This window comes from Caloenas nicobarica, chromosome 4, assembly GCF_036013445.1.
Source record: "Caloenas nicobarica isolate bCalNic1 chromosome 4, bCalNic1.hap1, whole genome shotgun sequence".
Taxonomy (NCBI): domain Eukaryota; kingdom Metazoa; phylum Chordata; class Aves; order Columbiformes; family Columbidae; genus Caloenas; species Caloenas nicobarica.
Window position 1 is genome coordinate 28,768,196 of NC_088248.1, and position 23,450 is coordinate 28,791,645.

At 39.0% G+C, this 23,450-nt stretch overlaps 1 protein-coding gene across 2 annotated transcripts; it reads left to right on the forward strand.

The window, feature by feature from the left end:
• The first annotated feature begins 1,510 nt into the window (after positions 1–1,510).
• CENPC (centromere protein C) lies at positions 1,511–22,700 on the forward strand. 2 transcript variants are annotated; one of them, XM_065634413.1, is made up of 19 exons: positions 1,511–1,659; positions 2,541–2,587; positions 3,784–3,845; positions 4,249–4,346; positions 5,347–5,422; positions 5,656–5,728; positions 6,655–6,855; positions 7,411–7,787; positions 8,481–9,330; positions 9,937–9,975; positions 11,191–11,264; positions 12,158–12,223; positions 13,433–13,537; positions 14,336–14,434; positions 16,531–16,626; positions 16,916–17,070; positions 17,668–17,758; positions 18,328–18,400; positions 22,412–22,700. In XM_065634413.1, exons 1-19 carry the CDS (start codon positions 1,615–1,617, stop codon positions 22,440–22,442), a joined length of 2,658 nt encoding a protein of 885 aa, XP_065490485.1. In that variant the 5' UTR covers positions 1,511–1,614; the 3' UTR covers positions 22,443–22,700. The 2 variants fall into 2 exon arrangements, with proteins under 2 accessions (XP_065490485.1, XP_065490486.1); XM_065634414.1 differs by lacking the exon at positions 9,937–9,975.
• The last annotated feature ends 750 nt before the right edge of the window (positions 22,701–23,450 follow it).

A 23,450-nucleotide genomic window follows, 5' to 3' on the forward strand; every position in this document is an offset into this window, starting at 1 on the left:
CGTTGTTAAGAGCAGGTTAGAGGCGGCACATTTATTACTGATTACAGCAAAATGTGAACAATTGACGGGTCAAGATAATACTGAGTTACTTGTTCTGAGTAGCCAAGAATTACAACGCTTTAATGAACAAATTAAGTAAGAAAAAGGGGGGAGTTGTGATAAATACAAGGAATTTGTTCATTAAAGTCCCTTTGTTGAAATGTTTTGTTATTTGTTGTACTTGATGAGCAGTTTGGAAAGTTGTTTGAAAACTAAGGGTGGTGGGTCGGGTCGTTTGGCGGGAGAGGCGTGTCAAGGTTGTTGCAAAGTCATAACCACAACCACTTAGCAGCAGAAGACACATGCACAGGAGGGACGACCGGAGGATATAAAAACTGAAAGAACCCGCCACGTGTTGTGCGCCACTGCCACTATTAAGGGGGGCCGCTCAGCGCTGTCTTTGCTTATTGCAGCCTGCTTCTATTTGGCAATAAGACCTTAATTGTTTAAGTTAATTGGAGTCAAAATTTATTACAAAAGGATCTTTTCTAGTAAGGTGTGTGAGAGTGTGCTCCTCAGTTTGCTCCAGGAGAGAAATTCAAACTATGAGGTTGCCTCCTGACTGTGATGGATGTCACCTGGAGGTCATGGCAGAAAAAAATGGTTTTTATTGCTTATGGCGCTGGCTCTTTCATGGGCTGCTGCCAGGGGGAGACTGCTCTCAGCTACCTCTGAAATAGTATTAGTAGTATTTTTCATTGGGAACGTACATTAACTGTGAGACTCTCAGAGTTGAACTTTCTGTAGCAATTGGCTCAAGGAATTACTGGATGGCCAAAGTAACATTGAAAATAAATCTACCTATAGTTGTTTATAACTGGCATGGATTAATCAACTTTGCAGTATGCATGTGGGAAGACTTCTCATTGTGAAAGAGCTAAAGCCTTTAAAGAAATTGCCAGGAAGATGACAGTTCCGGAGTAAAATGTTGGCCCTGGTGCAACGAGGGGTAAAATTCCCCTCAGTGTCACAGAACCATGAATTTGGCCTTCCCCTTGGTGCTTAGAAAGTAGATGGGGTGACAAGGCTTGGTGTCTGGATGCTTGGCACCAGTGTGTGGTAAAAAGCATCCTTTTAAATTCTGGTTTGGGGCTATCTTTTGCCAATGATAGAAGGTAACTTGGATACTGTGGTGTTCTGTTCTCAGTTACTTGAGCTCCTTGTTGAGTTCTTCAGGAGCGTTTTAAAGCAAAACCTGCATACCCCTGTGGTGATTGTAAATGTTTGGCAGCGTTTAGGAACACGAGGCACTAACCTACCGTTTGCCATGAAGCAAGAACTGCAGCACTAAACCGCCCGGCCCGCATACGGCACGAAAGCGGCTTTGAGAACGGGAACAGGCGGGGAGGCGGAGCGAGCCTGCCCTGGCTCCTGCGCAGGCGCGACAACCGTGTCCGGTGGGGCGCGTGCGCAAAGAGGCCTCCTTCATTGGCGCGCGGCGGACACCAACCAATGGGGGAAGGGGGCGTGGCCGGCGCAGTGCCTGTACGCGCGCTCAGCGGAAAGGCGAGAGATTCGAAAGCGGCGGGAGGGACTTGCGGCGGCGTTGTCCGAGTCCGAGTCCCGCGGCACGGGATGTCTTCGTCCTCGTCGCGGCGGCACCGGCTGGTAGAGGACTTGGTGAGAGAGCGCCAGCGCGGGGGAAGCGGCGGAAGGAGGAGAGGGGGTGCGCGTGTGTGCGCGCGCGTGTGTTTTAGGGGCAGGGGCCCTTGTCTGCCATGGCAGTCGGGGCGCGGCCCTGTCTCTTCTGCCGGCGCTCCTGAGGGGCGGGCCCGGCCCTCCTTCAGGCCCTGCCGGCCGGGCTTTGGGGGCCATCCCCGCTTTCCCCTGGGCAGGGCGGGGCCAGTGTTAGTGCTCTGCCCTCCCTCGTGGCCCCGGTTGCTGGCACAGCTACTTTCTGCTCTGATATTTGTCTGATTTGTCAGACGCAGCTGCGTCTGTCGGTTATCTCTGGAGATCTTCCTTGCACGGGTAAGCATGTAAAGAACCACCGCCTCTTGTTTAGAGACACGAGAGATGTTCTCATCTCATCCTGCCGTCCTCTGGCAGAGATATGTGGGGAGTTTAAAAGCTCTTGATGTGTAGCAGGATATGAACACAGCAATAAAGAGGCTGTTAAAAGCTCTTCTAGCTCATTTACAGGAATATTTCATTTTTTTCTATGGAAGATTGCTTACCAGTTGAATATACTGTACTGTGCTACAAGGGGATGAAGTTGAAGGCTGAGTGTTTGGTTTGCTGGGAAGTACAGTTCTGTACTCTTTCTGAAGTGATGACTTTTTGTCAGTTGTTTTCCTGTACAACCTAGAGTTTTTTCCTGCCTTTTTAAGCTGATGTTGAAAATTTCTAACAAAAACAGGGGTGTGGTAACTCCCACTAGTTTCAGGTGGATCCAGAATGTTTGAGACTTGCTTACATGACAGACAGGAGGTTGGTTACTTATTTGTTTTGCTATCAAGTGTCAACATGTTTAGTGAAAACTGATTCTTTTTTCTTCACAGAATTATCTTAAAACTGATTACAGACCAAGATTCTGCTGTGGAAGAGGGTAATTTACATTTAAAATTTTATTCTTAGATAAGGTTGTTTGGAAAACTTGTGTTGATTTTTATCTGAGAACTTAATGTCAAAACTATTGGGTGTATCCTATTAAAATGATCATACGATGTTTCCCAGATTTTTGTATTTCTTAACTGTGGGTGGAGCAAATTGTTCTGGGGGACAAAGCATCAAGGGTTTCCTTCATATTCCTATGCTGAGGCAGCACAATGTGGTGTAGCTGTACCTAAACTACCCTTTCGTGTGCTGCCTGAGCTTGGAAGCAGTGGTCTGTGCAAACATTTTGCCCTTCAGGAGGCAGAGAAATGAAGCCTGGGCAGAGTTCTAGCTTGAGTTCTTTGGCCCTTGCTGGTAAATGTGATGGATGAGTCTGAGTATTTGCAGTGCTGTAGCTTTCTTTAAAGACATGCCAGGAGTCAGTGAACTTTTTGTTACTGGAGTCCATTTTTAGACATGCATTTTGTGAGCTTACCAAATTACCTGTTTTTAAAGGCATATATGTAATAATCGTTGTGGGAGAAATGTTATGTGGATTTTCTCTTATTATTGTGGTTTTCTCATGTTATGTTTTGATCAGCACAGTCCATTCTCATTTGTCCCGGGAGATATGAAATAGTAATCCAAGCAGCTGAGCTGTTTGCTTGATCACAGGTTTGATACCTCAAGCCAATCTTGCTGCCGAACCTTTGGAGAAGCAGAGAGTAACTGGATAAGTGGTAGAAAGAGAAGCAGCCCTTGTATGTAAGGGTAGATGTGCATCCTACACATTTAATTTCTGGGTCTGTTGAGGCTAGATCATTGTGCAGGAAACATTACTTGAAGACTGATTTTTTTTTTTTTTTTTTTTTTTTTTTAAATGTGTTATTTCAAGCAAAAATCTCTATTCATCACAAAGCTCTGTTGGGCTGTTGCAGTAGTTGTATGCTTTCTCTTATGTAGAGATATTTCTTCATTCTCATCATGTTCTGTGATAGTGGGGCTTTCTTTTCTGGAATCCTGATTTAGATGAGCTTCTTTACAGATATTTGTGCATGGAAATAGTAGGTAAAATATATTAAAGCTGGGACTAGTGGAAATAATAATCTAAATTTGCAGGTATTAAGAACTTCAATGCTATTATATTGCTGAGATGGGAACATTTAGTATTTTTGATTGAAAATACTTTTTTTTAAATCTTCTTTATAGAAATGAGATTAACGTACAGCCAAGTCAAGATGTGATGAAATTCATAGAGGATTGTTTTAAAAGTAAGCTTTTATTTGGTGTTTTGCTTAATTTGCTGGTTTTTTAAAAAAAAAACAAACCAAAACCCACAAAAACAAAACCACAAAAAAGCCAAAACAAAAGCAACCAAACAAAAAAAACCACAAACAAACAAACAAAACAACAAAAAACCACAACCACCCCCCCATTTCTTTCTTTCATTATATCCAGTGGTAAATAAATAGAAATAAAATGGATATAAAGAAAGTCCTTCTCGCACTCTTTAAATGCACTCCCTTTCCAGCCCTTTAAACTGTATTTTAGCTCTCTTATAGAGGTAATATTTTTCCGGAGTAGTCATGACCTTAATGAGCCTTAGTGACTTGTTAACATAAATGGAATGTGGACAATTGCAAGAATCCCTTATTTAGAGATTTTTCTTTATAGATACTGACAGTGATCTCACAATAGGATCTCCCAGTCCAAACCTTTGCTTACCTTCTGTTGTCCAAGATGAGAAGACTACTTCAACACCAAGCACAAGTGTAAGTTAGTTAAGGCAGTGTCACAACTTAGCATTGGGTACAAGTTTAGTTGTCTAGAATTTAGTTCTCTCTGAGTGTGGAATTAATAAGCTCCATATGTCACATGTATTAGTATCTCTAGACTATAATTTAGCCATCTGTAGTAGTTGTTGGTGATAGTTTTCTTCTTTTGTTGTGACCTAATAGTAAATATTCCATAACAAGGTTTATTTAATAGCTTCTTTTCTTGGCTTTTTGCTAATGAAAGCTTTATCAGCTTTTTGTCCAGGATAGTTACATTTCTCATGGTAGTGGGTTGAAGCATGCTGCTGTGTAACTGGGGGCAAGTATGGCTGTCTTTGACTCCCTTGGGGCAATTGAAAGACAGTTCTTTTAAAAAAGCAGCTTCTCAATTCCTGATAAACAGGTACAATACAACTTTATCTCCATAACTTTGTTGAAGAGTGGAAAAAAGTTGTAGGACTTGTTAATATGTTGTCTGAGAGAATGATGCAAATAGTCTAGTTTGTATATTTAGTTTGAACGTTTTGGTTCTTTTTTTTTTTTTGTAAAAATAGGCTATTTTATTAAAGACAATGCTGAGAACAGGCATCCTGTATAATGGTGTTTGTTTACTTTAGTCTGATGTTAGAATACTGTATAATCTCAAAGTAATTCTTGCAAAGCCCCAGCCTGACTTAATAAAGGTGAATTAAATTATTCATTCAAAGGAAAAGAATAAATAGCTTGCTTTTGGACTAGCAGGATGTCTTTTTAAAGCTGTAAATTGATTTTTACAGTGTACAGTGTACCTGTTGATTGAAATTTGTAGTTAGTTATAGAAAGTCTAATGTGATAGAAAATTGAATTGTCTAGTTATAATAAAACTGTGCTTCAAATGTCTAAGAATTAAGGGAAGGAAATTGTATTGTGTTCTGTAAAAAATTTTTGTTCCTGTCAAAATACTGTTGCTTTATAAAATATTTTACCTTCTCTCATTATTCTTTATCAACTCTGACAGCCAAATGCAGGGTTAAGTAACTTTGTGAAAAGAGCCCGTAATTCTGCAGAATCCTTGTCTACAGTCAACAGCAGAGGTTGGTAGCACTATCATTAAGTTTCTTGGGGTAACTATTTCTTGGGATTTTGCAAGCTTTTGAGTAGACAAATTAAGCCTATTCAATATATATGGCAAATGGTTACATGAATTGCCCCTTCAGCCTGAAATACAGGATTGCACAGCCAGTTCTTAAAAAAAAAAAAAAAGTCTCCTGTGTCTATATGAGAAACAAATCTTAAAAGATACACACAATTTCTGCCATATTTTCAGACCCTGAGGATGATCGTGCACCTGTTGGATCACCTATTCTTTTGGAGGAAGTGGAAAGTTCTCCTGTACATATGTAAGTAGAGCTGATCATCATGGTCCAGTTCCCCCCTTTGTTCCATTTTCAGGTAAATTAACACAGTGGTTTCAATCATTTATGAGTCTGGATTGTGAACTCCTAAAAAGTAATTCCAAGCTTTTTAGACAATTCCTGTATCTGGGTTTTAGAAGGACAGCATTATTCTTCATGAAGTATTCTTCTGATAGGGGTTAATTTCCAAAAACGCAGTACCCAAGTGCAGGAAGCATATCAGAATAGATCTGAACTCCTTTTTTTTCCCAGGGAAGTGCCCCAAATTATCAGCTTCTCACATAGTCTAGACTTTTTCAGTGAATCCTGTTGACAATGTTGGCCTTACAAGTTAACAAAAAATTTGCTAAAGCAGAGATGAGCAGTCACTGTTCCTCTTGCTCTGAATATACAAATGTTTTATCCAAAGCAGAACAACTTCAGTTGTGGTCATTATCTACTCTTTGAAAAATTGGAAGCCCAGCTGCAGTAGTGGCCAGCGGTCTCAGCCCCTGTTCTGCTTTCCTGGAGGACTGAATCTCCAGGGTAGGTAGCTGAGAAGGACTGACACTGGTCCCATTGACACATGATGTAGTGAGACTGGGAAGAGACTGCACCTAGGGTTTGGGAAGCCTCACAATTCCTGGAGCACGTTCTCCTAAAAATAGAGGTTTGTCTTGTGCAGCCTGCACTTTGATCAAGAGTCATAAGTTGACCCATGTGGCTTTATTGATTTAGACACTTGCTATTTAGTATGCTGGGCGGTAGCACTGCTAATCTGTGTTCTAGCAAATTACCAAATGGAAAGCTTGTTTGTAACAAGTGAGGTGCTGTCAACAGGAGAAAATGAGAGCATCTGTCCATCCACACAATACTTTTCTGTGCACTCAGGATTTATAGCATCATATGTGAATGCTGTTTTTCATACACAGGTTGCATTTGGATGACCAGAGTACTGCTGCAGTGAAAGGCTATTTGGAAGGTGAAAATTTGGAAGACCTTCAAACTGCGAGAGATGAGCAGGTTGATCTCCTACAAGGAACAGAATGTACTGCTATGTCTTCTGTACAGAAAGAGAAGTCTTTTGCTTTGATGGCCTTAGCAGCTCTAGCACCAGGAACACTTGGAGAAAGGTACATAATTTGCTAGTAAAATAACTTAGTCCTGAGTACTGGAGCAATGTCCTTGTATCTAGAAACATGGTCTGGGAGAATGTTTTGGGATAGTCCATTGTTCCTGAAAAATGCAGCTTCAGAAAGAGTTTGAATAATTGTTTGAAGTTTTGTGCTGTTAAGATTTAACACTGCTGTTACTTTCGTCTGCCAGTAAAATAGTATGTAGCTGTTCAGATTGAGACTGAAATGTTTTGACAGGTACGTTCAAGGATTCAGGAAAACCTGATGCGATTCTGAAGTTAGTAGTGATCAAGCAGATCTGAGCTAATCTGGATCTGACTGGTTAGATAGAAGTTGACTACCCAGTGTTTGAGAAATAATGAGGTATGAATGTGAGGCCAAAGCAAGGAGAAGCAAGCCTTGTCGTTGTTTTGGAAGAGAAAGGGCAATGAATGATGGACTTTACAATAATTCTTCTGAGGAATGTCCTGTAGTGTGTTCTAGAATCACCACTAGATTTGCAAGGTTTTGTCTTTTTTTTCAAATGATTTGAGTACTTTGCCCCTCTTTTAGGTATTCAGCCTCAATATCACAGCCATCACCTCCTCCTGTCAAAGATCAAGATATAGAAGTAGAAAGTGAATGTGAATTTTTAATTGTATCAGATGATGCATCTTTTACGTCTTCGTTTTCAATACCGTGGAAGAGCACCAAATCAAAAAAAGATGGCTCTGCAACTCCTGTTATGAAATCTCAGCCCTCTGAAAAGAAGACGGAGAGTAAGAACAGCAAGAACAAAAATGTACAGGTTGAAGCACTTAGTAAACAGAAAATGCCTGCTTTGGATGTCGGAGTACACGACTCCAAAGGAGCACCACAATCAGATCCAGTCTCTTCTAACAGTGAAAAAAAGGTTTTTAAGTCTCGAAGGCAAAGCAGTGCTCATATGGGTAAGTTATTTGACAGGTGTTCAGACTTCTGCTTCAAGGTCGTCTTACTGGATTTTTTTTTTCTGTTATTTTATTGTGCAATAAGAATAAAGTAGGTGAGAGATGTTAATGGATTCCTAACTGATGTTTCAGCTGCACAGTTAGGCTTGGGTATACATATAAGGCAGTGAGACTGCGTGTCTTTGCTCTTTTTTTTTTTCTCCCTATTTTTTTTTTTCTGCCTATATTTTTTTTTTCCCTTAGCCCTTTCTGTTAGGACACTAAAAAATTAAGTGAGCAGTGTTGCCTTTTCTGGTGAGCAGACAAAGTTAGGTACCCACAAGCTTTTGCTTCTCTCTCTGGAGAAGGGAGGTTATAAGAGATGTGGTTTGAACTGGAGGGGATCAGGTTTTAGGAGTTACTTGATCGGTTTTGTAGCAGGGAGCACTGAAAACTGGAAGGCAGACTGAATGTAACATTTCTGCCCTCTTTTTCTGCTAGCAAATACTGGAATTACACCAAAAGTTCTGGTTTGAGTTTTCCATACACTGAAGTTTAGAAAGCCTTCTTTTAACCCTCAGGGAAAAATCTGGGTTTGTAATTTTTTTTTTAAATTATTCTTGGGTTTATTTTTATTTGTTCAGATGTCAACATATTCCTTCAGGTTTTCATGGGTCAAAGATATTAATGTCCAAGTGTTCTGTGTATTGATAGGAAAGGCTAAAAAGAATTCACTTAGGCAAGGCTCTCTAAACCAGAAAAAGGACGCGTTCTGGGAACCAGAAGCCAAAGAACTGGTGTTGTCAGAGTCTGGATTGGAAACAGAAGCATCTGGATCAGACCAATGTAAACCAAGGGTGGTGCCAAGTGAGGATTTGCCTGTGCCCTCAGCTGGGCATCAGCAAGAGCGGACTGTTTCTCTAAAAACTTGTCTCAAGTCTTCTAAATGTCTGCAGTTGGCTTCAAAAGCTTCTCAGCACCTAGCTCAAAAGAAACAAAATGCTCATCAGAAACTTTCAAAAGATAAAGTAGCTGAGAGACTGGCAGAGAGTCTGAGAGAGAAGCATAAAAAACCTGGCAAGAAAAGTAGTAATAAAAAGCCTCAGTTACAAAGCGGGGAGAGTCTTGTCAGTGAAGCTGGTGAGCAAGGGCTGGAAATACAGCCTGAACAATTGACTGAAGTGTTTACCTTGCCCCTGCCTCATAAATTACAGGCTTCTGTGGTTCAAAAGTTGGATAAGTCTGGAAAACCTGAAAATGCATGTGACACATGGGAGTCACTTGGTAATGCTGGTAATACAACTCCTGTAAAAGCACTAGACATAGACAGTGTGCAGAATTCTGAAAAGAAACTATCTTCAGCTAAGTCAGGGAAGATGCCCAAAAAGATTCCTCACAGAAACAGTAAAGATGTTTGCTCGGACCCTGAGGATGCCTCAGATACTCAAAGTACAGTGGATTCTGACAGCTCTTCTGTACAGCTTGTGGCGAGAAAAAAACAGAAGCCATCATCCATAAAAATAAAAAGTAACAAAAGAAAACGTAACATCCAACGTGGACTACAGTAAGTTTTGGGTTTTTTTTATGTAGTGCTTTACAGGTGTGGTGGAACTTGGTAGATAATTGAATACAATTTTTTAACTTCTAAGCAATAATGGCACAATTCAAACATGGGACAGTTTCAGGCTGGTTGAATAGTTAATGAGAATCTGAGTAGTGTATTCAACATCCTGTTCTCAGAGGTGGTTGCTAGATCTAGTGTCTCCTTCTGCATAAGGGAGTTTGTGCTGACATTTTTAAAGTGTTCTTTTGAGATCTTAGTAGCATATCCAAGTTAAAAACAAACTAAACTCCCACATGTGCACACAGCCCCACCCCCTCATAGAATAATGTCACTGTCAGGTTTGTTACTTCAGTTATAAATAATACAGTGTTTAATTCTTCAACCACATTTATTTTTGTGGAAGTAATTTTACTAATGATTGGTAATGAAAAGAGGAATTTCTTTAACTAATCTAATTGAGGTTTTTAATGACTGCTCTTTACGTTGCTTTAAAAAAAAAATAATTGGTTTCATATGGTTCTGTTCAGTGCAGAAAATTGACCTATGTGTTCCTTCCAGTAAGTAAAATTTGCTTTGTAAACATAATAATAATTGTTTCTCTTCTAGAGATTCCTTTGCAGATGAGAATGCTGTGGGTTATGAAAGGTAATTCCCGGAGTTGTCTGTAAAACTTGCATTGAGTCCCACTTCTTCCCTGTGGAAGCAAAACAGCTCTTTGGTACTACCTGTATTCTACTAGCAAAGAATCTTGTAGAAAAGGGGTCATGATTCATGCCTGAGGTGTTCAAAATACCATGCTAATGCAAGCTAATAAACTTATAAAATTATTGTTCCCATCAGGAATATCTTTTCCTTTGAGGCTTGCTTCTGTACTATCATGTGATTTTTTTGTTTTGTTTTGTTTTAACAGAAATACCAGCACTCCTAGAACTCATATCAACTGTACTAATAAAGTTGCTATAAAGTAGGGTATAGAGCTGTATCGGGAATCAAAACTCTTGTCTGTGCAGGTAGAAGTGCACACACCTTTTCCTTCATGAGATGAGAACTTAATAATAAAGCAAACAGAAGCGTCAATCTGAGTTTATTAGATTCTGATATTGTAATTCTACTAAAAATTGTATCGTTTTATTCTAAGTAAGCCTATTGCAGACTGACTTGGACAAACTGGTGCTATGCAGGGTAGGTGTGCTAATCTAGCATTGAAGCACATCTGGAGTTCAGGTGGATCACAGCTGAGCTTTATTGGCATGGTAAAAGCTGTGAAGCACAACCACAGATGGGGAAGGAGGCAAGGTTAGGAGTAGCAATGCTGAGGCTGCAAGAAAAGTCCTGTTCCAAGGGCCCTGGTTGCTGGAGAATCTCTGGTGGAGTTACATATATGTAACATATATTGTTGTTTTATGGGGAAGACTTTGACAGCGTATATATTACAAATTACATTTACAAACTGTTCTACTGTCCTTTCCTTACAGTATGCAAAGCATTTCTTTGAAGTGCTTTTATAATAATGGCCTATGGCAAATTGTTTGAAAGGTGTTACAGAGGAAGGGAGGAGGTCTGTTTCTTCTGGAAAGGAGGAAATAGAAAAAAAGGGGCAAGATTTTTGGGAAATCTCTTCAGAGAGATGATGTAAACACTAGTTTGCCTGATAATCGAGCAGAGGAGCAATTGATGGATTTCAGACCTGTGATTTGACAGTCATTTGCTTCAGTGTCTAATTGGTACATACAGATGTTTAGAAGGAAAAAAACAAACTCGCGTGATAGGAAAAAACCCCTTAAGTTGCTATTCCTGGTACTGCTGTAATTTAACATATTCAAGCAGGTGTTTTTGTTGTGTTGTTTTTGTTTTTTGAAGTGGGCCTGTTCTAGAACCTAGTGACAAATTCACTTCCAGAAGTGAGTCTTCTGAACAGGATAATACATTTTCAGGTAAGGTTTAAAGTTGGTATTTCTTGCATTTGATGTATAAACATCTTAAAAGCTGTAATTGATGGTAATTTCTGTTGCATTCTGCTTGTCCAGAATAAGAAATGCAGATTAGATTGGCTGTGGTCACATTGTTGCCCAAGTATGTGATGCATTATGCCAACTTTCCATGGTGTTAGCTTTGGAATGATAAGTATACTACATGATTTGGCATCAAGCCTACCAGGATAAAGTTATCCTTCCAAAATACTTTGAACAAATTTTTTAGACTTAAGTTGTACCAGTTTCGTGTGTTGCCATGTGATGTACTATATTTGATTACTTCAGGCCACCCTAGACCAAAATTTAGGCCCGTTAGCCTGAAAATATTTTGTTTTTCTTGTATTAATAACTTTTCCTACACAAGTTGCATGTACTGTTGTGATGAATATGAGCCCTGGGGATAGAAAGTCTTTGTTAGTGTTTCAGAGCCAATTGTACAAATTATTAGTTCATGCAGTTCTTTCTTTGGAGACCTAGTTCTGTGTGCGTTCTGCTAATAAGTTTGTTCTAAAGTTAAGCCCGAGTGGTATGAAGCTAAATGACTTTGCACTTCAATCAATAAAATGATATGTGTAGTTATAATTTGCCAGTGTTAGTTTTTTCGGAGTTATGGGTCTGAGGAATATTTACTTGAATGCATAGTTTTAATGTAATTTTCAAGCTTACACTGTTTAAGATCAAATTACGTGTACTGTTTCATCTACATTTGGTTTTACATATGTTTAAAGACAAAGTGTAAGTGGGAGCACTAACACTGGGACTTCTGTTTGTCTTACCTTTGCTTCTAGCAGGTATGCTGGCTAAGAGTCAGGAATAACAGATTCCTAATGTGTTGTTTTGAAATGTATTTTCAGAGAATTCTGAAGACTCAGATTGTCAAGTAAAAAATCTGTTGTCGGACACCATAAGGCATAAAATAGGTAAGAGTATTTTAAAATATCTTAATGTAAGTGTGTAAATACCAATAGGTTTCCAACTTAATGTAAACTTTGCTAAGGAGAGACAGAGGAAAACACCTAGAAATGGGTTCATATGTTAGTGTTTACAGGTATGATTTTTGTTAGTTCCTTTTCAGGGTATTATGTGACCCTGCTCTAATGTGACTTAAGTCACTTTTAAAAACTTCTGGTGTTTCTTTGTTTATTATATTCAATTATCTTTTTAACTGTCACATTTCCATTTTTCATTTAATACTGGGTCAAGGCAGTGCTTTGACAGTTCAGTGAGAACAGTAAGAGTTTGAATTAGTTTCACACAGTGTAACTGAGGGTGCAAATAACCTGCCTCCTTTGTTCATCTGAGTCCAGATAGGATGGAATGATGGGCATGCAGTGGATTGTAACCCCACACTAATCTGTTTTAATTGTTTTGTTCACTTAATTATTATTTTACGAACAACACTACAGTTGTCTACCTTCAAAAACTATTTCAGCAAGTTTGGTTGTGTTTTTTGTTTGTTTTGTTTTTCATTTAAATATTCTTGACTAAGTTGCTCTCAACTCTCTTAAGGGGCTTTTATTCTTTCTTACAAACACTAAAATATAGGATCTTACTGTATTCATATATGGCAGTTCAGAAAAATTGAAAATACCTTCAGACTTATCTATTATAGTATCTGAGAAGTCAGATGGTGGGGTTTCTGTCAGTAAAAGTGCTGTTTTTCTGGACCTTGGAGGTGCGACGTAAGAATCTGGAAGAGGAGGGTCTTTGTTATTCTCATATCGCTATAACCATGGCATTGCCTGTTCACTCTGGCTAATGAAATCCCTCAGATTTAAGCAGGTGTCTTTGTCAAGAGCTTTGTCTTCACAGTGGTAGCCTATTTTCTGCTCCTTGTGCTTGAGCCCCTAATGTCTGTATCTCAGTGTTCCATTAAGATATATAGAATGAAATCTAATGTAAAGTCAGCATGGTGACTGTTTAAGAAAAGGGAGAGTGAAATACTCATGTATGCAAAAGAAGGCTTTTGGCAATACTTGATTCCCTTTTCCTGTCATGATAGCAATGGGATATAAATATTGGCTGGGAAACGCTGACACCCTGATCTGGAACAAGAAGAAGCTTTAAAGTATTACACTTCTGAATTTTCTTTTCATACTTAATATGAATGATTTCATCCTCTAAATTAGTAATGCCTTCCAACACGCCTAATGTTCGTCGGACAAAAAGGATACGAATGAGACCTCTGGAATATTGGCGAGGCGAGCGCGTAAACTATATGATGAGGCCTTCAGGTATTGGTTCCAAAATACCTATTTGCTTTCTCCTGATAGGGCACTAAATGGGAATCTGTGGGTTAATCTCATGCCATGAGAGCTTTGAGATGGTTACTGTTTGGTCCTTTTAAAAAAGTAGGTCATATTTCCCTGTAACCTTTTTCCTTTCTTGCAACTCCTGTTTCAGATAGAAATAGCATCAGCAGAGCATGTGAAGTTCCATTGCCTTAGCTGTTTAAGGAAGAACAAAACAGTTTCTCTGTGCTAGTAGTTTTATTACATCAAACAGTTCTATCCCATACTAGGAAAAAAGACAACTTACTGGATCATTCATTGGATTGTTTCTGTGGGGATAAGTCTCCAGAGCAGATAACTGTTATATTTTATCCCATGTCAGTGTTAAATGTTGAAGTGATGGAATACATTTTGTTCTCAGGGATATTTTTTTTCTGACAGGTCAGCCTAATTTGGTCCTTTCCTAATTCATGAGTCTGCTTGAAAACAGTATTTCTTTGTGTCCCTACAATTGATACGATTTGTCTCAAAACTTGACCCTCATGTCATGGTTTTCTAAAATGTTCTTTGACTGGAATACAATCAGATTATTTTCTAAAGTTGTGGGTTATATTGCACTCTGAAACACTTGATGTTGAAAAGCTGCTTTTTTTTTAATGGCTCTAAAGCTATCTGAAAAGTTCAGCATCAAGGAAATGTATTATCGGCTGAAGTGCTTGTAGGTTGTGCAAATCTGCCTTCTAAAATAATTATTATGACTTAGTGAACTTTGTTTCTTTGATCAACTTTCTTTTGTTTCAGGAGAGCTTGTGATTAGTGGAATAGTGTGTCCAGAAACAGAACCTCCTAGGAAGATTAAATGGAGGAAGTGTGGTCTTAAGCAGAAGAGAGATGAAGCAAGTATGAGCACAGACTTTATTTTTCTTTTGGTACTTAAAAAAAAAAAAAATCCTGTAATCAAACACTCTGCCATTAAGATTTTTCTTGTGTAACAACTGAATTCTTTCTCTGGGTGAAAATAATGTTATATTGCAATATGTCAACATGATCTGACGTGGAGAAACCTGTTCTTACTATATCTAAAGCAATGCTGTATGACCTTGTAAAAGCTTAACTTTGCAGCGTTGCAAAGGAGAAGATAGAGGATGTATCCACAAGCATTGTAGTGCCTTTTAAAGCAGGGGCTGAAGAAAATATGCTGTACTTCTGTCCTTGATCAGCTCATTGACTAGTGATGCAAATATGTTTAGTTTCCTAATGCACAGTTAAGGTTAAATACTTTTAGTCACTTTACTGCTACTTATGATATCGCATCTGAAAAAGCAGCATATGGTGTCAATGGGGTTATAAACTATTGTAGAATAAATACAAAAACATAACAAGGTAGTTGACGAGAGAGCTTTAATAACAGTGCACGAAATGGGTGAAAGTGGACAGTACATCTGTGTTTAAACACCAAGGAACAGGCACCTTTTCCAGAGCCTCTATGGCCACTAGATAATCAATGTGTAGGTCATAGTTCTTGGAAGGGATATGTGCTCAAATTTTTTTTTTTCTGTGTTCCCTGTACAAGATGTTTTTGTGCTGAAGAACCTTTCTTTCTGGGGACTCTCTAGGGATTTTGTTTGAGACCAAAGCACTTCTATATGAAGTTACTGAACAAATAAATGAACAAGTATGAAAAATGCCATATAGTCATGACACAATTCTAAGACAAATGAAGGCTGAAATAATCCTAAAGAAATAAGGGAGCAAATGCTGAATCGTAGGATCATTTTTGTTGGAAGAGACCGTCATGTCCCTAAGAACCTCATCTATGTGTCTTTTAAATACCTCCAGAGATGGTGACTCCACCACTGCCCTGGGCAGCCTGTTCCAATGCCTGACAACCCTTCCTGGAAGAAATTTTTCCTAATATCCAATCTAAACCTCCCTGGTCACCTGGGCACATGCTGGCTCACGTTCAGCTGATGTTGACCAACATCCCTAGGTCCTTTTCTGCTGGGCAGCTTTCCAGCCACTCTTCCCCAAGCCTGTAGGGTTGCATGGAGTTCTTGTGACCCAAGGGCAGGACCCAGGACTTGGCCTTGTTGAACCTCATACAATTACCCTCAGCCTATCCATCCAGCTGGTTTAGATCCCTCTGTGGAGCCTTCCTACTGTCCAGCAAATCAACACTCCTACCCAACTTGGTGTCGAGGCACTGATATAGCTTGTCTTTGACATCTTTGCTCTGACTGCATTTAGAGACATTTGCTATGCACTGTGGAGCTAAAATTACCTGCTTAAGAGAGTTCTGCAAGAGCTTTGGGATATTTATTCTGTCATGTAAATTCTTCAGTGTCTCTTTTCTATTCGAAAAGCGTAATGCTGTCATCAACTCTTAGGGTATTTCCTTCTCTGGAAAAATCCTTATGATTATAGAAATAGTTCTCTGATTGACAACTTACAGTGAGATTCTTGTAATGGTATTTCTCAAGAAATGGAAACTTGAACATGTGGTTATTCTTTTGAGCACTTTCTCTCATAAGTCTCCTGATGCCCATCAGCAGTAGGTAAAAGGAAAAAAATCTTCTTCTTTGTATTTCTGCATGTGTTTTATATTCTCTCTTAATATCCTCTCAGCATCTGTTGCTTCTCTCAGAATCCAGATCCTTTTGAGTAAATACTATCATTGATAACATATTATAAATAGTTGGTGTTCCCCTGGAAAATTCTTGAGGACTTAGAGACCTTTTATCTATTAGACACAGAAATAATTCTAATGAAAATTAGATTTTCGAAGACTTGTTATGCATGGTTTGCTTGTATTTGAAGGAAGTGTATTCAGCTTGTTTAGTCACTTAATAAAACAAATTGAAGTACTTACGTTCAAAGTCTAAAATTGCAGAAAAGTTGTGGTTACTTAGTAAGTTTTTAAAATGTAGAGTGATTTTTCTAGGTGCTTTTTTTTTTTTTTTTTTTTTTTTTTTTTTTTTTTTTTTTTGTCTCCTCAGGAAGTGAGGTACCTGCAAATTTGGATCACACCCTAGCTGATACTTCTAAGCCAACCGTTGTACTGGACCCCGTAACAAATAAGGAGGTACTTCTGGGTGAGTTTGAGGGAGTGTGACCAAGGGCCTTTCTGAATTCCGTAGTAAGTGTTTAGATGGATAATTCCACACTGGGCATAAAAAGGTGAGCTGTTGAAATTGTTAGTGCCCTTCCGGAGAAAAGACACAAGAAGTGTCCTGATTTTTCAGCTAAATATTGAGTCTAGCTCTTGAGGGTGTTGCACTGAAACAAGATGTAATGCCTAGGATGTGATAAGCAATTATCAAGCAAGTAACAGGACTAATTATGTGTCCGTGTTAATGTTAATCTCCTGGACTTTTTTTGTAGAATGTGTTAACACTGAAAGCAGTCATTCATGCTTCTTCGAAGACGAATCCGTAGAAGTATATAAAAATTTGAATACATCTGCTTTTGCCACCGGTACATTGATTTTGAAACCATTTAAAGAAAAGGGACACCAGTATGTCCACATGGATACAATAGTAAGTATGCTTTTTTCTTATTTTGATATAATGGACTATCTGTAAACAGAAAATCTTAGAATGGTTAGAAATAGTAAATGAAGTTATCAATTTTTTTCAGTTGTTTGGTTGGTTTTATGTCTTTTGTGTGTGTGTGTGTGGTTTTTTTGTTTGTTTGTTTGTGGTTTGGAGTTTTTTTGTTTGTTGTCGTTTGTTTGGTTTTTTCCCCTATAATGGAAATAAATACAGGAAACATGAGTGAATAATTTCGGCTGTAACATAAATTATGACCAAAGAAATTTGCTAGAGGTATTTTGCCCACATGTTGCCCTGCTTTGCTTCTCATGATGTCTGTATGTCCATGTACACTTACTGTCTGGATCTTGTAGGCAAGATAGAAGTATTAAATAAACAAAATTGCCCCCTAGGCTCCTTTTAAGTTGTTCACCTTACTTATCAGCAGGGTGGGGAAAAGGGGTTGCAGCTCTGCTAGCTTACTTGTTTTTGATCTTTGTTACGATGTGTATGCAAAACAAAGAGTGTGTTTTCTTGGAAAACTTTCTTAAATGTTTGCACAGGAAACATTGCTAATCTTAGAACCCTTTGGCTTTCGTTAAGGCTTTCCATGTTATCCATGGCCGAATTATTGTTACCTTACATAAGTCATCCTATTATCTGACTGCAGGGGACGACTTCTATGTTCCAGCAGGTAAGCATATGTGTTTAAAACCAATTTGTTGAAGATGAATGGCCTGTCTCAGTATACCTGGATCAGCAATGCAGTGGTTGTGGTGGGTGATCTTTTCATCAAGTGTGGCTGCATATGAGTCGCTCCTTCTCAACATTCAGTGCCTTTTAGATGTTCCTATATTTGGGGTCACACTAATATTGCGAATCCCATGTGAAAATACGCAGGTAAGATTCCATGTGTAGTTTTTATTGAGATTTTCTACAGGAATAAATTAAAGTAAATTCAGTGGCCTTAAAGTTTTCTTGTGGGTTTTGAGAGCTGAGAGCCCAAGCCCATTATATTCGTTTCAGTAAAAATCTTCTCAGCAAACGTGCACTTTAGTCTTACCACAGGTTAAAATAAATGATGCTAGCTGTATTCTTTATCACTTTGAAATGCAGTTTTGTGCCTCTTTAAGAGTAGCATCCCAGATTAGGGGCTAATACTCCTTTTGTTAGAATATATGAAATAAAAATGCACTTGGCCGAAGACAGGACAGGACTTCGGAAATTGCTTCTAAATAAAACTTTCTCTGTTTTTGTTTGTAGGAAATGAATATAACATACGTAATCTTCTGAATGAAGAAAGTGTTCTTTTCTTCACGCAACTCAAAAAAGACAGGTGAAGAACTTTCTGCAGAAAAGTTTGCTGAAACACTTTTCAAGCATTTTTATGTTTTGAAATTCTTTTTACATATAAAAAGTGTTTGAGTGTGCCCAGCTTAACTTTAGGAATGAATAGAGAGCAGCTAAAATCAACACAAGAAGAGTTAAGAACAAAACAAAAAAACCACTCAGTAGTTTACTGGCCTTACTGCATCATTTCCTGTTCTTGTGTAATCCAAAGATAGAAAGATATATATGTGGGTAAAACACATTGTTGTTCCATATTATATTTAAATGCCTAATCTCTGAAAGATGCTTAGCACTTGAAAAAAAATTGACATCTTCCGGAACATCTGATAGATTTAATGTCTGCCTGGTACAAACCTCTTGGCGTAATCTCTACTTCAATGTAGGACTGTGCTGTTTGCATTCCAGTGATGGTTGTCTAGGAGGTGGACTGCTGGAATGCTTGTGTGCCAGGGTCCAGCCTTCTTCTCAGATATTAATGACAGGCATTTCTTCCTTGTCTAGCAGATGTATGATTAGTGCCTCAAATTTGTGTTGCAAAATGGGAGCTCTTAAGTAGGGGCTTATAATTTGTGTCTTCTGTATGGAAGCTGTGGATTGATTAGCTCTGAACATTATGGATTGCTTTATTTTGTGTAACAGTGGTAGGTTATTGCCAAATGTGTTACTTTAACATGTCCTGTTGTTTCATTTGCTCTGCTCCTGGATATTAATGAGGACCTTGGGGAAAATTGTAATTCTGCTGTGTGTACTCCAGAAGCCAAGTCTAGACAGCAGATGGTATATGTAGTGTTTGCGTCCCAAACTCTTCAAGGTTCCTTCTGGCTGAAGATAAGGATAAACAGCAAGCTATTCTGGTAGGGTGTGTTCTCTCCAGGGTCACTGCTATTCTAGAAGAAAAGGAGATAGTGAAAATTGAATTGGAATCAAAAACTGTTTAAGGACCAAATACGTGAGGACTGAGTATTGACCTTGTAAACAGTCTTGGCCATGATCTTCATGCTAAATTTTGAGTATTCATTAAAGTAGGAAAGATTAATTTGCTTTAGTGCTTCCCTGAAGAGGCTTTCATCTCCACCTGGCTTCATGTGTCTGTGAAAGGGCTTGGACACCAGGATTTCCCAGTCTCTTTGAATTGGGGAAGTTGAGATAATACCATCAGATTTTATCATTTGTATTCAACCAGTGGGTCCTATGATTAGTATATATACAGGCTGACAGTGGAAATATTTAGTAGAAGTTATGTGGCATCTGTGCATTCATGATTTGGTCAGGCTCAACTCTGAGAAAATGAAACAGAGGAACACGCTGTTTGCCATTTAGTTCTTCCTGTCTTGATATAAACTATTTGCTGTCGAAGTTCAGACTGCATGGAAAAACGTTTTTTTTTCTTCCCAGCTTCAAATTTTGTAAGCAGTTCAGGAGTTAAAAAAGGCAGCAAAACCCCCCACATTTAGTTACAACTGATAATATTTTGATGTTGGCTGCTTCTCTAAATTCTGAGCCTGGGTTGGCCTCTTCAAGGTTAGTGAGATTTGAATATTGTCCCTTCTTTCTTGGAGCCATGCCAGCTAGCAGATGGGCGCACATGCTGTCTCCACTGCTTGAGGCAATCCCGCCCAGCAGAACATTTAGTTTGTAAGTCTTTCAACTCCTCAGGCCTGCAGAGGTCTGACAGTTTGCCACTTGGAATACAGTACAAGGCTAGCATTAGACCAAAGGTACTCTACTCCTTACCCAAGCATGTCTCCCAGTGGTCAGGGCACAGATGTGGTGGTCTCCAGCCGAAAGTCAGAACAAGACCACTTTTTAGTTGTCTTAAAGGCCTGGTAGTTCAGAAGGATGATACCCTGCAAGTTTTCTTCTGCATTACCTGTCTACTTAGGTTGGGTAGCAAAAGGATGCTTTGTGAAGGGGTCAGTGAACACGTATGGACTGTGGAGCTCATGGCCCTAAAGGAAAATATGAATATAAGTCATTAGGGAGCTGAAGGCAGCCTGCTGCTTTCCAGCAATGTGCTCCAGTCGGTGGATTCAGATGAGAGGTGATCCATGGCTGTTGTTGTATCAGGCACCAGTGTGCTGCCCCACTCTACTACAACTTGGTAGTGAGGTTATAAGGAAATGTTCTTTGAGTCACGAGTCAATAATGAGAAGTCTGTCCTTCAGGCTGTTTTCTTCAGCAGAAGTAATATGTATGCAGACCTTTTCATGACATAAGTCAGAAAGTGGCAGATGTTCAAGTGCAGGTTGGAGTTCAGCATGCTATGAATGCCTGCTTGTGTTTTCCTAATGCTGTGGCTGACAGTATCAGCAAAATAGGGTAGGTTTGGTAAAGTATGTCACTTCTTAGACTGGATGGTTTTATTACTTCCTAGCCAGTCATGTTCTTGTGAGAAATGTTCTGTATAGTTTGCAGAGAATATTTTGTAGTTGAACTGTTGAACTATGTCTCAAATGGTTTGATATTTTTTATTTTTTTTTTTAGCAGCAAAATCAAGTGTGCCAAGCATGGTGGTGTATCTAGGATGGTGCTTTAGTTTGGTAACAATTTCACGATTTGCCACGAGATGGGGCTTCAAGTCCAGCTGTTTGTCCATGGCTGGCATCTCTTGTCAGTAGGGTTTGGTTTTTAAAAGGGAGGAAGAGGACCGTGTTACAAATGGAGATAAATTCTTTTGCAGGGAGATGTAAATCAGCTTCCATGAACATCAGGTCTTGGCACTGAACCTTGCTAAGTTAATTCTCTGAGCATATATGTTGTACTAGTTGCAGACACTCACTCAAAGTTGTTTTTTAAAACAGTGCACAGCAGGACTTGAGCTACGTTTTTCACCATTTGTCTGGATTGCTTTTTATTTTAATGTATTTTTAACTCTGAAAAGCTCATTTCCTTGTCATTAGCCTGAATATACTGTGAGGAGGTGCAGGAGAATGTGCTCTTTGAGTTCCAGGACTCCTATGGGTGCTGATTTGTGCGGTATGGCAAAGAAGAATTGGTCGTTAGAAGAAGCAGCTGATGTTTCACCTCTGCCTGCTCTTGCTTTGGCATTTTTCCCATTTTTGGTTATATCAGGCTACCAGTAGTTGTGGGTAGCCTTTGGTGATCTTAATATTTCCTTTACCAAATGGGATATTGTGAAGAAAGAAAAAAACCTTCTCTGAAATCTAAGAAGCTAGTCGTCTTCTTCCTGCCTATGCGTTTCTTCTTATCAGCATATTTTCTGTTCTGTTGAGTGACCTAACTTCGACCAACTACTGTCATGATTTCAAATAGGTACATGTCAAAATTATTTAGACTGTGCTCAGATGGCAAAACTTTTTACTTCCACTGGAATACAGAACATCACTTCTGCTGATAGTAGAGATCTGAGCCAGGTTTGTACTAAGCCAGACTGAAGTAGGTTAGCCAGTGTTATCTGCTGTGGGGTGAAGCTGGGACTGTCATCGTGAGACATGCCTTTTCTGCTGCCTCTGTGGTACATGTGTCCTGGAGGATATAATGTGTTTAGTGTAATAATTCATTGCTGTCTGTCAAGGGTAATTGAGAGGGCTGGGAACAAAAGCAGAGTCAACTGTTTCATCAGCATCATGTAAGTTGGTACACGTGTTCTATGGTAGGTATCGTTGTAACAACCAGAGATGTATTTGAAGGAGCTTAACTGACAATGTCTCACCACAATAAAAAGTCAGGTTTTGGAAGGCTCCTTTTCAGAAAATGACTTTAAAAAAATATTACTGGTTATGAGGTTCTTTTGAAAATCTAACTTTCTGTAGCTTTGTTTGGTTAGAAAGCTGCTTCTGTCTTAATAAAGAAAGCTTTTTGCAGTTTGGAGCAGCAGACAAATGGTTGCAAAACTGTCAGATATGTATGCACATACATATTTATACAACGTTGTAAACATAAAATAGGAGAATATGAGCTGAGTAATTACTGAAAAATAAACAGCACCAATAAAACAAACTGTTAAGGCACATATACAGTTCCTTCTATTTTTCAGGCACCCAGCTGAATTTGTTATCTGCAGATGATCGTAAATTAACACGTGGGGAATGCAATAAACCCAAAGAGCTATTTCCTCATTTCTTAACAGCTGAAAAGGTATTTCAGCATGAAGGTGTATTTCTTACATTTCTACTGATATATGTGCTTTGTTGCGTGATGTCTTGTGTAATACAAGATTTACTTTTAAGTGGTGATTGATTAGAGATAATACATCTAACTGAAGAGTATATATTGTGTCTTTTTCATGGTATTGACAGCTGTTGTAACTGTGTTTAAATAAATGTTCTTGACCCTAGGTTTCCCGTAGCATAGTCTGTGTTTTAAAAAATAATTTAATCAAAAGACAAAATAAAAAACAAATTGAAAAGTACAGCAGAGAAACCGTTCGGACTGGATGCCTCTCAAGGGTAGGGTCAAAAACAACCTCAGGCTTTTAAACCCTCACAATCTGTGCACCCACTCTTCATGTGTCCTTCACGCACTATCCACGTGCCTTTTGGTAAGGTAAAGGTAATTCTGAGTCTCCGGGCTTTTTTGTTTCTTATTGGATTTTCTTTCTCTGTCCTTCAGGTGGCTTCTTTACAGTTCTTACCTTTGCAGCCTCTACTGAAAGTGTTTCCTCTTTATCTCCTGGTAGTGTTCTTCAAGGCCCCTGTCACCAAGCAACCAGGTCATGATAGGTTCACGATATGCGGCCTGGAATTCCAGTGAGCCTGGCCACTCATGCTCAGTTCGGCTACTCATGTTAAAATAGGTTATTCAAACCAAATAATACAGCTAAAAGAACAGAACACAATTTAAAAGTTAGTTTGACTAAACTTATTCTGCAACAACTGAGTATCTTAGTCTTTGCAAGCTGGCACGTTTCCTCTTCAGACTATAGTATCGCTTCATGAATATTTGCAAATGTAGTCAGATCTCGAAGCCAAACGTTTCTCTGGTTGCATGGAAAACCTTCATTTAGGATTTGACAAACAAAGTGGTTCCTATGGTCCAGTTTGAAGATGAAAACAGTAGTTGATGGTCAGTCAAAA

Coding starts and splice junctions, on each gene's coding strand:
- CENPC (XM_065634413.1), top strand. CDS start 1,615: ATGTCTTCGTCCTCGTCGCGGCGGCACCGGCTGGTAGAGGACTTG. Junction 7,788..8,480: donor GCAAAGCAGTGCTCATATGG/GTAAGTTATTTG, acceptor GTGTATTGATAG/GAAAGGCTAAAAAGAATTCA. Junction 11,265..12,157: donor ACAGGATAATACATTTTCAG/GTAAGGTTTAAA, acceptor ATGTATTTTCAG/AGAATTCTGAAGACTCAGAT.